General features: G+C 39.4%; 1 protein-coding gene across 2 annotated transcripts in view; it reads left to right on the top strand.

The window, feature by feature from the left end:
- Positions 1–17,984, top strand: part of PLCB1 (phospholipase C beta 1) — an 863,757-nt gene that overhangs the window by 565,709 nt on the left and 280,064 nt on the right. For both annotated transcript variants that reach the window (XM_086335157.1, XM_086335158.1), the window contains exon 4: positions 8,174–8,311. In XM_086335157.1, the coding sequence (XP_086191283.1) occupies positions 8,174–8,311 (138 nt within the window). The remainder of the gene's footprint in view (positions 1–8,173; positions 8,312–17,984) is intronic.

Below are 17,984 nucleotides of genomic sequence, written 5' to 3'. Positions count from 1 at the left end.
ATTTATATTTATATTTCAACAGTTTGTTAGTCTTTAGCTCAATAAAATAATATCTGGCATCTTCAAGGCACTTTATTTTGGATGGATATGCATAGCCGGGCCAACTAAACTTTCTCTTCACCACTGAAAGATTTCTTTACTCGTACATGGAAGTCTCCCATGTGCGGTGGAGATTGTATGCAACTTCATCACCACTATACCCAAACAAGCTATGATAATGATAATGCCTCTGTAAGATAAGAAGGTTGGTACCGCTCTTTTTCTTTCTAGTATTTGCTGATAGTCACTTTTCTTTGCTATAGTCAGTCTATTCTCACCTAACTCTTCCTTCCATCTAAAAGAAAAGCTGAAAATATTCAAGCTCCCCCATTGTCACTTACAGGAAAAAATGGATAAACAACATCCACCTGGGCTTCCCAGGTGGTAGTAGGGGTAAAGAACCCACCTGCCAATGCAGGAGACATAAGAGATGCAGATTCGATCCCTGGGTCGGGAAGATCCCCTGGAGGAGGGCATGGCAACCCACTCCAGTATTCTTTCCTGGAGAATCCTAGGGACAGAGGAGCCTGGGGGTCTACAGTCCATAAGGTTGCAGAGTCAACCACACTGAAGCAACTTGGCGTGCACGCACAGCTCGCACGTACTCCAAGTCTTCCCCTCTGTGGAGGGGGGTGTTCAGGGCTCGGCATTTTGGTGTTCAGTCCATGCACGTGGTGAGTGTTTATCCAAAAAGGCTTGCTGGCTGTGTGAGCTAAAAACTACTGGTACATCCTGAAGAAGAGAATGGTATTCCTCATGACATTTGATTCATTCATCTATTTTTTTTATTTTCCAAAAGTCAAAAATTAAATTCATGACTTTTATGGAAAACCATCCTCAGCATAAGTTTATATCTTTCTTTCACAACAGAGTTAAATAAAGCATAAACATACTAACGTCATTTTAGTTTAATAATTAATCTATCTCTTTCATTTCTGATTGCTGTACTGAGTTTTAATAGACTTTTACATACCTGGCTTTTATGTAAATGATGAATTAAAGTTACATCCATTTAACTGTAATTCGGATTGAAAACGCTGTATTAAGTGATAGGAATGAAATTAGCCTAATATGTAAATTGCCTCCATAAGCCTAACATCCAGTCAAGATGTATTTTATGGGGATAAAAAATGAGTGAGGTATGTTTTCTGCACCAAGAATGTTTTCTTGTGTCAAAATGAAATCTAAAGGTATTGAAAAGATTTTTTATTTTGTGAATATCTGAACTACAAATAGTTTTTCTTTAAAAGTCATATAAATCAAAGAATGAATGTTGAAACTGGAATTTGACTGTTTTAAAAATCATCCTTTAGCTTGTGATGTTCTCTTTTATTCATTTCAACCATGTTGAATGATATAATTATAGTAACACACACTATCTCAGGTGTAGACTAGTCTTGACTTTTTCAGTTGCCTTTTACCTGGAAATGGGAATCATTAATCTGAGCAGTTTAGCTTTCTTTGCAGTAGAACTGAAGTAATTTAATCATGAATCCTGATGATTGAGAGAAAATGAGTTTATTTAGTCAGACAGTCTCTATTTTGTAACTTTTATGGCAACAGAGATGATCCAGCACTTAACTTTAAAAGTACATTTAACTGCCAGGAGTCTTTGTTGGTCTGGCTAATTCCAGCTGTGGAGACATCATGAGGGCTCTTCTCTGGGGAGAGTAGGCCTGAGTGACAGATTCCTGAAACTAGAAATTCCAAGTTCACCTCACCTGATTTTTTTCTGAGCTATACTCTTTCAGGCTCTGCAACAGAGAAATTTAATATTTTTATAGAGTTGTGGAGATAGCATGTTTTTTTCTTTGTAAAAATTGCAAAGAATGTTTATCATTTCAGAAACTAAGAAATATGTCTGAATCTCGTAGTAACCCATGTAGGTAAATCCTTTTCTGAAAACTGGTCAGGAGATTCCATCAATGAGAAGCAAGATATAAATTTCCTTAGTAGAATAGGTTCTGGGGAGGGGTTTTATGCAAATTGTCTGTAGATTTTTGTTATTGTTACAGCATAGTTTTATTTTGTTTGTTTTTGAAATGCAGCCACTCATGTCCCCAGATCTGAGAAACAGTCCCCCAGAGGCAACCATAGTTTAGACATGCTTATTTTATTTTTTGTTTGTTTTTGTTTATTTGTTTGTTGGCTGTGCTATGCGGATCTTTGTTCCCAAACCAGGGACTGAAACTGGCCGGGCAGTGAAAACGCCAAGTTCTAGCCACTGGTGCCAGGAACTCCCTAGACACGTTTACTTTCAGGCTGTTCCACTTAGAAGTTTCTGCAAACACTGGATGCCTTTGATCTTTATTCTTCCAGATAATTTCCCTCTTTTGCCTACTCTCCTAGGATTTCCTCTGCGGAAAACAATAGAGGGCAACTTTTGGTACTTGAAAGGATCAATATCTTTTTCGAAAATACCCTTCACATATCAATCTGCTCAGGAATGAAGAATGAGGCTTGAAGCCACCACATCGGATTGAGCTGTTGTGTTCAGAATGAGAAAACTTTTAGAGTTTAGGGGAAAAGAAAAGTGAAGTCATGTCTTCAGGAAGGCATTTCTAATATAATCAAGTTTGGTGTTGATAAAAATGAAATAGATGAAGAAAAGGGTCAGTTTTAAAGAGAAATAAAATCATTAAGGATGGAAAAGAAAGATACAGTTTAAAAATTCTGATCCATCACCAAGAAAGGGTATTAGAAAGTTGCTTCTTATATATTTAAATGATTTCTCTGTTTACTTTCAGAACTACATGACTCTAAACTAGTGAGGTTTCCCTTGAAAAAATAGTTCCAAATGTCTTGCTTCTCCAGTTCATGCTCAATAATCTTCTTTTCATTTATTGTATAATTGTTAACTGGCTTCCCTGGTGGCTCAGCTGGTAAAGAATCTGCCTGCAATATAGGAGACCTGGGTTCTATCCCTGGGTTGGGAAGATCCCCTGGAGAAGGGAATGGCTACCCACTCCAGAATTCTGGCCTGGAGAATTCCATGGACTGTATAGTCCATGGGGTTACAAAAAGTCATACATGACTGAGCAACTTTCACTTTCATCTCAGATACATAGAGATATAATAATAAATCCTCAAATAACTACCCCTCATATTCAATCATCACTGTCATTTGCCAGCCTGCATTATCCTTGCAATCCTAGATATCACTTCTAAATACTTCATTACAAAATTTTAGTTACATAAAACCAATAGCTTTTAAAAATATGTATGAACAGTCATTAGTGGGAAAACTTAATGGAAATTCCACAGAGTCATCTTTCTTATAAATTCTGTACCTAACAGTATTGTTAGAGAGAGTGGGAATTCTAGAAGTCTTTCCAGAATTATTTTCTATTCTGGGCACATTCTTTGGATGCTTTCTACTTGCCTATTTCTCAAGGGAAATTCTAATGAATCCATGAATCAACTATTGATTGATTTAATCAATATTCAACTATTGATTTAATAAGTGGGCCAAAGTATTTTTAATGGACATGTGAATCAGGCAGGAAAGTGTATAGAAGGAAGAGAAAATACTTGAGAGAGAAAAGAGCCAGAGGATAGATCACGTGGCTCTCACTGAAAGGAAGGAACGGTACAAAGTCAGAGCCCTTTCATTTCCCCAAATTGTCCCATTCAATGTAGAAATAAGGATATCAATGAACGCTACAATCACTAGAGATTTATAATTACAAGTTTCAGGTGGTTTCTGAGGATTATGATTTTCTTCAAGTACACACAAAACAATTTAAGTACTGATCAATGTGCTTTCTCTCTGAACCTCGCCTCAGTGGTGTTCAAAACCTGGACGCAGTTAATTGTTTCACAGAACAGCTGGTATCATTCTTTAATCAGCCTTCAGAAAAAGTTCATTCTTTCTGAACATTTTTCCTTAATCTTACATTAATGGTAAAGTGATAAAAATTTCCCGTTTTGCTAGGTTTGTTTGTTTAGCATTTTTTTTACTGTATTCCTTTCCTTTTCTAGGTCATGCAAATTATGTTTTTGTGATAGCGTTTGATCTTTCACAAAGACCTGATGTTCTTGATAAATTATCAACGTGTTAGTCAAACTGAAGTTTCTATTATATTGAGTGCAGCTTTGAAATGAAATTTTCTCTCTTCCTAAATTACCTGAAAGGGTTCCTCTTCATGCAGCCAAACAGAGGAGAAAGTTTATTAAGTAAAGGGAGAATTAATGTCACCAAATAAAATAACTCACCTGGAAAGATATTGCTTTCTTCTTTTTTGTTTGTTTGTTTGTTTTTATAGTTCTCTATTTCTTTACAAGGGTGCTGTGTATAAAAACCTCAGAAGGGAGATCAGAATAACCAGCCTAAGTCATTAAGCTGTGTTGATCCAGCATGTAGCTAAATAAATAAGAATGTAAGTTATTCCTTGCTCAGAAGCTGGCTGCAAATTTGCTAAGTGATTCATTTGAGGCTAATTTTCTGCATGACCCTCTCATTGTCTTCAGGACCTGTCTTATGGAAGGAAAATAAATTCAGCCAAACCAACAGAGCACTAGGGTAGATTTTATTATGAATTCAGAAACTTTGGAAACATCCTTTTCCCAGCAGGTCTAGGTCTTCAAAAGATACATGCTTCTGATTTCCTAAAGAACATCTGCTCTGCAAAGACTGCAGAATTTCTCTATGTCCAAATCCCAGTATTTGTGAGGCTAGAATAGAGATACCAAGGGAACGTTTCATACAAAGATGGGCATAATAAAGGACAGAAATGGTATGGACCTAACAGAAGCAGAAGATATTAAGAAGGGGTAGCAAGAATACACAGAAGAACTATACAGAAAAGATCTTAATGACCAATATAAGCATAATGGTCTGATCACTCACCTAGAGCCAGACATCCTGGAGTGTGAAGTCAAGTGGACCTTAGGAAATATCACTAAGAACAAAGCTAGTGGAGGTGATGAAATTCCAGCTGAGCTATTTCAAATCCTAAAAGATGATACTGTTAAAGTGCTGCACTCAGTATGCCAGCAAATTTGGAAAACTCAGCAGGGGCCACAGGACTAGAAAATGTCAGTTTTCGTTTCAACTCCAAAGAAGGGCAATGCCAAAGAATGTTCAAACTGCTGCACAATTGCATTCATTTCACATGCTAGCAAAGTAATGCTCAAAATTCTCCAAGCTAAGATTCAACAGTATGTGAGTCAAGAATTTCCAGTTGTTTGAGCTGGATTTAGAAAAAGCAGAGGAACCAGAGATCGAATTGCCAACATCCATTGGATCATAGAAGAAGCAAGAGAATTCCAGAAAAAACATCTACTTCTGCTTCACTGACTGTATACTAAAGCCTTTGACTATATGGATCACAACAAGCTGTGGAAAATTCTTAAAGAGTTGGAAATACCAGACCACCTCACCTGCCTCCTGAGAAACCTGTATGCAGGTCATGAAGCAACAATTAGAACTGGACATGGAACAACGGACTGGTTCCGAGTTGGGAAAGGAGTACGTCAAGGCTGTGTATTGTCACACTGCTTATTTAATGTATACTCAGAATACATCATGCAAAATGCCGGGCTGGATATGTAGAAGCTGGAATCAAGATTGCCAGGGGAAATATCACTAATCTCAGATATGCAGATGATACTACCCTTATGACAGAAAGCAAAGAGGAACTAAAGAGCCTCTTGATGAAAGTGAAAAAAAAGATTGAAAAAGCTGGCTTAAAACTCAACATTCAGAAAACTAAGACCATGGCATCCAGTCCCATCACTTCATGGCAAATAGAAGGGGAAACAATGGAAACAGTGACAGACTTTATTTTGGGGGGCTCCAAAATCACTGCAGATGGTGACTGAAGCCATGAAATCAAAAGACACTTGCTCCTTGGAAGAAAAGCTGTGACAAACCTAGAGAGAGTACTAAAAAGCAGAGACATTACTTTGCTAACAAAAGTCCATCTCATTTATGGAAGTGAGAGTTGGACCATCAAGTAGCCTGAGAACCGAAGAATTGATGCTTTTGAACTGTGGTGTTGGAGAAGACTCTTGAGAGTCCCTTGGACTGCAAGGAGATCCAACCAGTCCATCCTAAAGGAGATCGGTCCTGGGTGTTTAGTGGAAGGACTGATGCTGAAGCTGAAACTCCAATACTTTGGTCACCTCATATGAAGAACCGACTCACTAGAAAAGACCCTGATGCTTGGAAAGATAGAAGACAGGAGGAGAAGGAGATAACAGAGGTCGAGATGGTTGGCTGGCATCATGAGTTTGAGCAAGCTCCAGGAGATGGTGAAGGACAGGGAAGCCTGGTGTGCTGCAGTCCATGGGGTCACAAAAAGTCAGGCAAGACTGAGCAGCTGAACAGCAGCAGTCGCCTGTGCTGGCATCTTGTTGCGTCTCACAGCCGTGCTTTCTCCATTGCTGATGCTGGAGGCGGCCCGCGCTGCGCCCTCAGCTAGTTTCCTGACCCAGCCCTAGATGGCATTGCTGTGCTTTGATTCCGCCAGAACCACCTTTTTCATTTAAAATGTGTCCATGAGGAGAGGGATGAGATTTTTGCATTTCAATTCATGGGTTGATTGGAGGAAATCGAGGGAGAATTGTGACACATAAAAATGTGTTACTGAATGACAGAATGACCTTGACTGCAGAGGTCTTCCTTCCAGTTCTATTGAGATATAACTGACATCACCTTGTGGAAGCTTAGGTGTACAGCATGTTGGTTTGTTACACTCATATGTTGCAAAATGGTTACCAGCAGAGTGTTAGCTAACACCTCCATCACCTCACATAATTATCACTTCTTTTCTTCTGGTAAGAGCATTTAAGATCTACTCCCCTCCTATTTTTCAAGTATGTAATATAACATTATCAATATTAATTATAGTCACATGCTGGACAATAGATGTTCACACCTTATATCTGGAAATTTATACCCTTTGACCAACATCTTCCCATTTTTTCCCATCCTCCAGTTCCTGGTAACCACCACTCTATAATCTCTGTTACTATGACTTCAGAACTTATAGATTACAGCTAAGTGATATCATGCGGTATTTGTCTTTCTCTTTCTGACTTCTTTCACTTACCATGAGACCATGAGGATCATAAATCTTGATCCAGAAATCCTTTCTCCACAACCTTTGGGCAAATTGTTTCACCTCTCTGGACCTTTCTGTGGTGAGAGACTTCAAGTCATACCAATTTCTATTAAGAATAAAAGGCAACTTTGTCCTGAGAGTATCATACTAAGTGAAGTAAGCCACACAGAGAAAGACAAATATCATATGATATTGCTATATGTGGAATCTAAAAATATGATACAAATAAACCTATTTACAACGCAGTCATAGAAAACAAACATGGTTACCAAAGAAGAAAGGAGGGAGGAAGAATAAATTAGGAGCTTGGGATTAACATATACACACTAGATATTCTGTAATAATGTATGAGGGGAAAAAATCTGGAAAAGAATATATACATATGAAAAGTGAAAGTGTTAGTCACTCAGTCATGTCTGACTGTTTGCAACCCATGGACTGTAGCCCATCAGGCTCCTCTGTCCCTGGAATTCTCCAGGCAAGAACATGGAGTGGGTTGCCATTTCCTTCTCCAATGCATGAAAGTGAAAAGTGAAAGTGAAGTCGCTCAGTCATGTCCGACTCTTTGCGACCCCATGGACTGCAGCCTACCAGTCCGCTCCATCCATGGGACTTTCCAGGCAAGAGTACTGGAGTGGGGTGCCATTGCCCTCTCCCTCTCTGTCTCTGCTGCTGCTGCTGCTGCTAAGTCGCTTTGGTCGTGTCTGACTCTGTGCGACCCCAGAGACGGCAGCCCACGAGGCCCCACCCCATCCCTGGGATTCTCCAGGCAAGAACACTGGAGTGGGTTGCCATTTCCTTCTCCAAAATGTTATATTACATAGGGAAGCTTTACATATGTGTGTATATATATATATATATATAAACCAAATCACTTTACTATACACCTGAAACTAACACAACATTGTCAATCAACTGTACTTCAATAAAAATTTTAAAATTAAAAAAAAATCAAAGAATAAAAGGAAACTATTTTGGGGGCATTCTAGCTCTAATTCTTCTGAAATTATGCTGCCATGTTGGGATCTCTAGCTGACTAATGTTTTCAATCTTTGTTTATTATCCAGGACCCTAAATTACGTGAACTTCTGGATGTGGGGAACATTGGGCGCCTGGAACATCGCATGATCACAGTGGTGTATGGGCCTGACTTAGTGAACATCTCCCATTTGAACCTCGTGGCTTTCCAAGAAGAAGTGGCCAAGGTATGGTGGATTGAAACCTTTGAAGCTGATCACCTCAATCTGAATTCGTATATTATCCTGATTCCTTTGAAAGACTTTGAGTTTTCATCGTATTTATCTTGTGTTAAAATTCCATCTAAAAATCAACTTGCTGCCAATTAGAAGTGTGATTCAAACACTTTCAAATAATGGCGTTGACTTAAAATTATGGATTTTTTCCTTAGAAATTGGGCATTTGATATCATTTCTTTTCAAACGAGAATATAGATGAAACCACATTCCATTTCATCTAAACATCTTATCCCAACTCATTTTCTCTTAGCCTTACCTTCTTCTTTCCATCTGTCTCCTCAAAGGCAGACATTTTCAATACCTATTCAATTTCTTTTACAATGGGCAGCACCTAATCCATGATTATGTACATAGTAACTGCTGAATTAATATGAGAAAGGATGAAAAATTCTTAAAATTTTAAATAAAAATCTTAAATAATAAAAAATATTTATTCAGCCATGTACTAGAAAGATGAATTAGATAAGGATTCTTCATTAAAGAGTTTCTAATTTACTAAGATAGTGGGCCTTTCAGACGAATACAGAAATAATCAGAAGAAAGGCAGGGTATATCAAATAAGAAGCTATGAACTTCTGGGCAACTTGGACTCAAGTAATTTGATGTTTTCTCTAAAACTATTCAATTGCCATTAAAAGAGCTTGAAATGAACATATTGAAGGGAAAGGTTTCTTTTTCCATGATTATAGTTTGTAAGATACTAACGATGGTCCTGGGGCTTCCTTGGTAATTCAGCTGGTAAAGAATCCGCCTGCAATGCAGGAGACCCCGGATTGATTCCTGGGTTGGGGAGATCCACTGGGAAGGCATAGGCTATCCACTCCAGTATTCTTGGGCTTCCTTTGTGGCTCAGCTGGTAAAGAATCCACCTGCAATGTGAGACACCTGGGTTCAATCCCTGGGTTGGAAAGATCCCCCTGGAGAAGGGAAAGGCTACCCACTCCAGTGTTCTGGCCTGGAAAATTCCATGGACCATATAGTCCATGGGGTCACAAAGAGCTGGACATGACTGAGCAACTTTCACTTTCAATGTTGATCCTGACCCTACACACAGTTTCTTTCAAGAGGGGACATGGCTGTAACTATGGCTGATTATTGTTGATGTTTGACAGAAAACAACAAAACTCTGCAAAGCAATTATCCTTCAATTAAAAAATAAATTAAGTGGCAAAAAAAAGTATATGAATCTAAGTAAAAGTTGAAATCTGCATATCATATCTGTGGCCTTATATAGCTTCTCACATCATGGATGACAACTATGGGGTCATGTCAGGCCAGTGTTCATTGTCTGAGCATTATGATCTATAATTTTTTGACCTTCTGTGCTCTGACATTTTTCTGAGCTACATGCACCAAATAATATGTCCTGACTTCTAATTTATTAGTGATTATTTGTTGTTCAGTCGCTCAGTCATGTCCTACTCTTTGCAACCCCAACCCCATGGACTGCAGCATGCCAGGCTTTCCTGTCCTTCACCATCTCCCAGAGTTTGCTCAGGCTAATGTCATTGAGTCAGTGATGCCATCCAACCATCTCATCCTTATCATCCTCTTCTTCTCTGTCTTCAGTCTTTCTCAGCATCAGGGTCTTTTCTAATGAGTCATCTCTTTGCATCAGGTGGCCAAAGTATTGGAGTTTTAGCTTCAACATCAGTCATTCCAATGAATATTCAGAGTTGATTTCCTTTAGGTTTGATTGGTTTGATCTCCTTGCAGTACAAGGGATTCTCAAGAGTCTCTTCCAACACCACAATTCTAAAGCATCAATTACTGATTATGGTAGAGGTTTATTTCCAAAAGTTGCATAATAGCAATTTCAATTCTTACAATGGAATGAATAAAATACTATCTAGTTTTGATACTCTGGAGTCTTGAGAAGCTACTTTTTAAGGCTGTTTTACAAACTCAATCTATTTTATATCTTCAAGAACTAAGTCACCCATTTACATCTATGGTATAATTTGTGCTTGGAGAGACTTCAGTTCAGTGAAACACTGTCTGTGTGGCCGCATTGTACTTGCTTTGCAATCCTTATTCCGGTACCAGCTGGTAATCAGTTGAGTGTATACACTTCACTTCTCAGTATATGTATGTATGATTGGATGGATGAATGAACATAGATAAATAAATACTAAATATTTCTACAATAATTTTAAAATATCACTGCTAGACTACGATCATATTCAGTTCTTAGTAAAATGACCAATTTATAATATTCATTAACTCTCAGTCAGAAGGATTTACTAAATGACAGTAACTTACAGGGAGGCTTTTCCTATGAGTGAATATAGATTTCATATTACAAACCAATCTGCATATTTTATGTCACAATAAACCTTTGTGCACTTATGTTCTAAACATTTTAATTTTCTCCTCTCTGTGGTCTTCTGCTCATTAATTTCCTTTAGAGATTGTGATTAGCAAGCCCTGTAGTATTCCCTGTCAGAACTACATCTATAGACATTTTTCCAGCAGCTACTTGCCTGGTATAATTAATGAAGCTACAGAATATGTTTTGCCTTCCCTGACTGTGATATTCTGTAGGGTATTTTTCCCCCATTGAAATTGCTCATCCAGAAGGTTTAGATTTGCAAACACCATGTGCTCTGAAAACTTAATTTCCACCCTTGTAATTGTCAGTACTCTCTCATAACATCACACCCTCTATTTAGTCTCGGGAGCCAACGTACATAGTACCTTGTGTAGTGGCCGCACCGAAGGAGACAGTTTGCCTCATTGTATAGAATGCCCAACAGGAACCTGAGCTGCTCTGAAAGCCAGATGTCTCCGGAAGAAATTGTTGACAAAGGGATTCGGACTCATTCATTCATTCAACACGCATTTGTCAGGTGCCTTCTCTGTGCCAGTGTCAGGGACACAGCATTCTGTAGAAAATAGAGAAATCGTGATGATGAAGCACACTGATTGTGGGTCAGATGGAGGTCTGTGTGGAGGGATAAAGCAGAAGAAGAGTGTGATGGTGGAGGAAGGGGAGTATTTCTTGATGGAGTGCTCAGAGAAGGCAAAAATCTGAAGGAAGTTGCTCAACTGCAACAGTATCATCGATTCCTGAGAAATCTGTTAATTTTTTTTGTCAGAACCAGGACTTCAACTTTCCTAAATATATTTTTCCAGATTTTCATGCTTTCTTGTTACATAAATCACTTGAGATTGACTTTTTTATTTATTTTTTTAGACAAGTGACTCCTTTCAAAGATGGATTGGGGAGAAAACTGTATCTTTAAATTTTTCCCTCTGTGGTTGGACTACAAAAGTGGTATCTTTTGTAGTTAAACAACAGTATTCTTCTTGATATGCAGCACAATTTGCCAACCCTGTGTGTCCTAAAGATCAGATCTCTCTGCTCCCTCAAGGGATACCTCCCTTTAATAGACTTGGAAAATAGGGGGTTTGTTTCACCTCTGTCCTCTGAGTCTCACACTTCTTCCTGCATCTCCTACTGCCTTGAGGACCGATGAGCACATCCGTGTTTGTTGTCCCTGACTTCAGCCCCCCTCTCTGGGATGCCCTGATTCCTCCTCAGAGCTACAGAGAGATGGAGGGTATCATCATCCTTCCCTTTACCCTCCACTATTAACTCCCAACAGTCCTCCACACACTTCACACACAGGTATTAATACAGGACTCCTGGCAAAGTTGGAGGTACCAGCAAAGGAAATTAGCAAAGGCAATAGAAGTTGATTTCTTGTTTTGTGGTGTAGGCTTTTGAAGGACTTTATTTTGAGGGATATGGAAGCCACTGGAGGGTTTGGAGCAGGTGATAGACATGATCTGACAACTCTTCAGTCAATGATTGACGGCAAGGGAAGAGACAATAATGGAAACAGGAAGATCAGTTAAGAAGCTATAGAAATGTTTTAATTAGATTGTTAGTGTCTTGAAGGAAGAGGGAGCTTGTAGAGATAAGAAGGGAATCTGAGTATCTATATCTACATCTACTTAAGGGTACCATCAAGAGCATGAACAATTGTGATTGTATGTTGCATTTAAGAGAAAGAGAAGAATCAAGAATGATGTTAGACTTGTGACCCAACAGACAGAAAGGATGGAAGTACCACGTACTCCATAGGGAGAATTTAAAGTAGAACACATTTGGTGGTGTACAGCAAGGGTTCAGCTTTGATTATGTTTGGTTTGAGATTATTATTAGATACCCAAGCAGATATGTTGAGTAGGCAGTTAAATATATGAGCCTGGCATTGAATGCATCAATTTGGAAGTCATCCTGTTATAGATAGTATTTAATGAGCCAGGATGAGATCAGCCAGGAAGCAACTGTAGATAGAAAAAATGTTCAAGGCCTGAGTCACTGATACGCCAACTTGAAGAGACTGAGGGGATAAGAGAGAATCAGAAGAAGCAGTCTGACAAGGAGTGGTCAGTGCCCTGGCAGTGAGGCAAGTCTGTGAGTTTAGAAGTCAGGGGAAGACAGAATTTCAAGCAAAGAGTGATCAACAGGGCCAGCTGTTGCTCTCAGGTCAAGTAAGATGACGGCTGACAACTGACTGTCGGATTCAAGGGTATGGAGGTCACTGGTGACCTTGATTAGGGCAACTCCGTGGAACAGTGGAATCAAAAGTCTATTGGAGTGGGCTCTGCAGAAGGAATGGCAACCCACTCCGGTATTCTTTCCTAGAGGAGCCCAGTGGGCTGCTGTCCACAGGGTCCCACAGAGTCGGAAACAACTGAAGCGACTTAGCAAGCATGCATGCCTTGGAGAAGCAAATGGCAACCCACTCCAGTAATCTTGCCTGGAGAATCCCAGGGATGGAGGAGCTTGGTGGGCTGCCGTCTATGGGGTCACACAGAGTCAGACACGACTGAAGTGACTTGGCAGCAGCAGCTCAGGAATCAGTGGAGAGAAATGAAGAAGACAAAAGAGATTGTTCTTGTGGGAAGTTTTGGTGTAAAAGGTAGGGGAAAGATGAGAAGATTGCTGGAAGAGGGAAGCAAGATCAAGAGATAGTTTTAAGATGGGAGAAACCACAACATGCATGTATGCTGGTGGCAATGATCCTGTGGACGGTAAAGAATACAAGAGAGTTGGAGAACTGCTGGAGCATGTCCTTAAGTAGGCAAGCATGGCAGGACCTAGTATAGCATTCAGGAAAGTATAGCCTGAGGTCAAGCCTGACCTATCACTTGTTTTTATATAGTTTTATTGAAACACAACAAACCCATTTCTTTACATATTGTCTATGGCTGCTTTCTCTAGACATAGTTGAGTCATTATGACATAAACCATATGGAGTACAAAGCCTAAAATATTTACTATCTGGTCCTTTGTTAAAAAAAAATTGTGTTAAAAAAAAAAATTGTGGAATCTGTCTTAGTTCACAAATAGAGGGACTGGGCTCAGACAGGAGCAAGGACACTTGACTGATAAGAGGAGGAAAAGTGGAGTCCATCAGTAGAGATGCTGGTAGGCGGTCCATGTGGTAGAGGGAATGATGGAGGTTTTCTGGTTGCCTCTGTTTTCTCGGTGACAAAGGGAATAGAAGTCAGTAGCTAAGCATAAGTAAGTAAGTATCCTAAGTAACTTTTAAATCCTCAAGGCTTTTTCTGCACCAGTTGGTGAATTTCTTTAAAGAGCTGACTGGTGAGGACTTTGCTAGTGGTCTGGTGGTTAAGACTCCACGCTTCGAGTGCAGGGGATCTGGGTTGAATCCTTGGTCAGAGAACTAAGATCTCACATCCTGCAGAGTAACTAAGCCCACGGGTCACAACTGCTGAGCCTGCACGCTGCAACTAGAGAAGCCAGGTGCTGCAATGAAGACCCAGTGCAGCCAAAATAAATAATTGAAATAAAATTATATATATAAATGATCTTACTGGTAAGGTTAATATGGACTGCAAAAGACAGATCATTTACATCAACCCAAAAATCTATATCATGTGAACAAGTTAACCATTCATCAGGTCCATGCAAATTTTTCCATTGGTCAAAGAGTCTGAAGATAAAATAATTTTCCTCTTCCTGACCAATTCTAGTGCCTCTTTCTAATATTCTGCTTTCCTTTGAGGTGGGAGGCGATGCAGAGGCATCTAATTGTGCTTCTTCCTGAAGTCATGCAGCCTAAACACCACTGTGTGGGTTGGAAAACAGATTGCTCTGAACCAGGGGCAGGATTCACAGGATTGCAATATGTTGGTGTTTGCTATCAAGTCTCAAGGATCCAGTGGGAAACCTGTCTTCATCAAAAAATTTCAGTAAGAAATGGAATCTGTCTTATGATTAGTGAAGAATCTCTGTGTGCAAAGGCAGCAGAGGTGAAGCCTTCTCTATTTGGATTAAGAAATCTAAAATTATTTTCTGCATGTCTTCCTCTGGGTTCAGGTCCCTTTCCATGGCTGGGTCCCTGGACACTCATCCACCTGCCCAGTTCCTATCCCAGATCCTTGTTCAGTGCATTATGATAGCGAGATAGCCCATCACCCCAAGAGACAGAATTCAGCTTTGGCATGAACACTGAAGTGGGTAACCATTCCCTTCTCCAGGGGATTTTTCTCAACCCAGTGATCAAACCCGGGTCTCTTGCATTACAGGCAGATTCTTTACCATCTGAGCCACCAGGGAAGCCCAAAGCTTAGATGGATATTGCCAATTTTCCAAACTGTTAGAGTTAGTTTTTTAAATGTTAACTCACTCATGCAAAAAAAAAAGAAAAAGTTTAATAGAGGATCTCTGTTAAAATGTTAGCTATTAAAGTAGCTGTCACAAAATAAATGAGCTCTCCAAAAAAAATGTTTTATATACTGACATCAGCCTTCAGGGTATATTTTAGAATTTGGGGGTAACATCTGTTACTTGAGCAGGTATGAATATCATAGAGAGTCTAGTTCACTCATTTGGGAAGTGTCATCTGGAAGCTTGCCTTAACTTCATCCACACCAGTTGGTTACCCTCCATCCAAATATGTTGCAAGCTCTCTGAATTTCCTTATTAGCTCCCACCTCTCCTTCCTCATCCTGCTACCCTCTCCCATCTTGTTCAAGTCCATGACAGGTCTTCTCTGTAACTACCTTCTACCTCCTTTTCTAGAATTCTCTCTTTGTTCTCCAGCTCTGTGTGTCTATCTGCTAGCAATGATCCTTAAAAAGCCTCAAACCTGATCAGACTTCACATCATTTCTGTGGCATTATTACCTACAAAATGAAGTTTTCTGTCTATGTGGTTGTCATTCATTTAGTGAGTAAATATTCTTTGAAGGCCTAGCATGTGCCAAGCACTAGGGAGTTGCCAGTGGTGCAAACAAGCATAGCCTGTGCCCTTAGGAGCTGCCGAATCGCTGCCTGGACCCAGCACCATTCCGCCTCAGCAGTTCCTAACCACTTGCAATTCCTCCTGCCTTCATAACCAGTGCCTTCGGACTTACGTGCTTTCCTAGATATCCTTTCTCCACTCTGTCCATCAGCAGAATTTCCAAGCCTCCTTTAGAGACTCACCGTGTATACAACTCACCTGTCTCCCCTCTGTCCCATGATTTCCATGAATAACTGAGTTTCTTCCTTTTCTTTGATCATCCCATGACTATTTTCTATTGCATTTATCACACTATAATTATCTGTCACTATGTCTGACACCCTATCCTGGATTTGTGAGCTGCTCAAAGTCAGAAAATATAGTTCAGTCATTTGTGTTCCCAAGATCTTAGTCTCAACTGATAATAGGTACCCAATAAATGTGTCTTCTGCGGGGGCAGAGGAGGACGTTTAAAAAAGGAAAGAAGAAAGGAAAACAGGACAGAGTGCAGGAACGAAAGGACCAAGAAAGGAAGAAAAAAGCTGGTGGGTCCTTGAAAACAGTCAATAGCTCATGGAATATTATAGAGCTCCCGAGACTTTGAACATCATGTGCTCTAATCCCCTTGTTTTTAAGTTGAAAATATTGAGGCCCTTGAGCTAGTTATTCCAGATTTCTTGCTCTGAACACGGGCCTCTTCCAAGGTCTGCTAGGATGCCCAATGGCTTCCACCTTCTTCATCCTTCCAAGCACAACCCAGAATCATTTATTGTCCTCCTCCTCCTCTACCCATCAGTTACCACATTTTTCTGAAGAAAAGGAAAAATATCTTCAACTGGCCAAATAGTTGAGATGGTTAAGGGAAGGGAATAAGAGATTGTACCACAAAAGGGGCGCTTTTTAAGAAAAAGAAATTATAGTCTACTAAATGAAATAGAAAAGGGAAAGTGGGACTAGCGAATGGTCCTGCCTCAGTCCTCTGACCACTCCTGATATAGAACTTGATTCCTCAAAAACTTTCCACTTTTCTTAGACTTCCCTCCTAATTAATAGTATAGATATTTTAAAATAACCTCAAGAGACATGAAGTTCATATATTTCTTTTTATTCTGGGGACATATATGTTGAGATAAGAATTTTCAAACACTAACAGGTTTTCTGTACACAATTAAGTTTATCTCACTTTCTTTTTGAATTTAGCACCAACTTATGGTGGATGAACAGTGGCTATAAGTTTGACTTTTTAAACAAAAAGTGATGAAGAAAAAGAGAATAAGGTACCATATATTCTTTTCGGCAATATACTTTGGAACATAATGGAAAACTGTGCTGATGTCCTTGGAGGTAGAATATACATGCCAAAAATATGACTGTATTGAATATATATTGCTTTTTACACATGTGAAAAGTTAGCCCTCTTGGTTATTGTGTTTCATGAGATCTTCATTCACTGGCATTCTCACTTTCTCATATTAATAAGCCATACCTATATCATCTTAGGATATTCCTTCATCCAGTCATAAATAAGGCCCAAGTTCTTACAAGGTCCATATATTTCTCTGTTAGTCTTAGGATTTGATAGTCGTGGATGTTCTTTTTTGGAAAATGAGATCCACCCCACATTCTGCACTTGAATTTCAGATGATTATGGGGCAGATAAAGGATATATATTTTAAACTTTTAAATTGTGAAAATGTCACCCGTCTGGAACATCCATATAAAGGTTTAAAAGTTCAAAGTCACACCCCCCCAAAAAAAAAAAACATTCGTTTTAAAAAAGGAAGAAGAAAAAAAGGCAATTCAGAAATTAATCTCTTCTTACATCCAGATAAGAACAACCAATTGCTATTCTGTTGACTGTGGCAGAAATCATACCTACCCACCTTCCCCAGGAGAGCTTCTTTTGAGCCAGGCAGTATTCAAGGGTGCCACAAAGAGGAATCAATGCCCAAATTAAGGGAGGATATATATGCCCAGACTCAGAAATAAGCATGATTTCAGACTGTGGGCTACTGTGAGTGCAAGTCTGCTTTTCCCCAGGAAAAAAGTCAGAAACTGATTAAGCAGCAGCATCTTCCCTTTCTTTCCAGTCACCCAATAAAACAGAAATAAGCTGCTTCCTCCTTATTCCTCTGCCTCTCTGGCAGCTGAGAAAGCCCTGATTGTATTTCCTGTGTATCTAGCCTTAAAGAAGACACAAAAATACTTTTTAAAAAACTATAATTTTTGGAAAGGAAGAAGAAATCTAAGAAAATTTGGCTACCATGCTTCATTACTATGGAAAAATACCTGACACCCTTTGAAAGTGGCAGGTTGATCTGTTTCATCTACTGCCTTAATATCGGTTGTTACATTTAT

Source organism: Bos grunniens, chromosome 13 (genome assembly GCF_055505025.1).
Source record: "Bos grunniens cultivar Pamir isolate PY7600 chromosome 13, Bosgru_T2T1.0, whole genome shotgun sequence".
Lineage (NCBI taxonomy): Eukaryota > Metazoa > Chordata > Mammalia > Artiodactyla > Bovidae > Bos > Bos grunniens.
The sequence above is the reverse complement of the archived record's forward strand: the minus strand, read 5'-3'. Positions and strand labels throughout refer to the sequence as shown.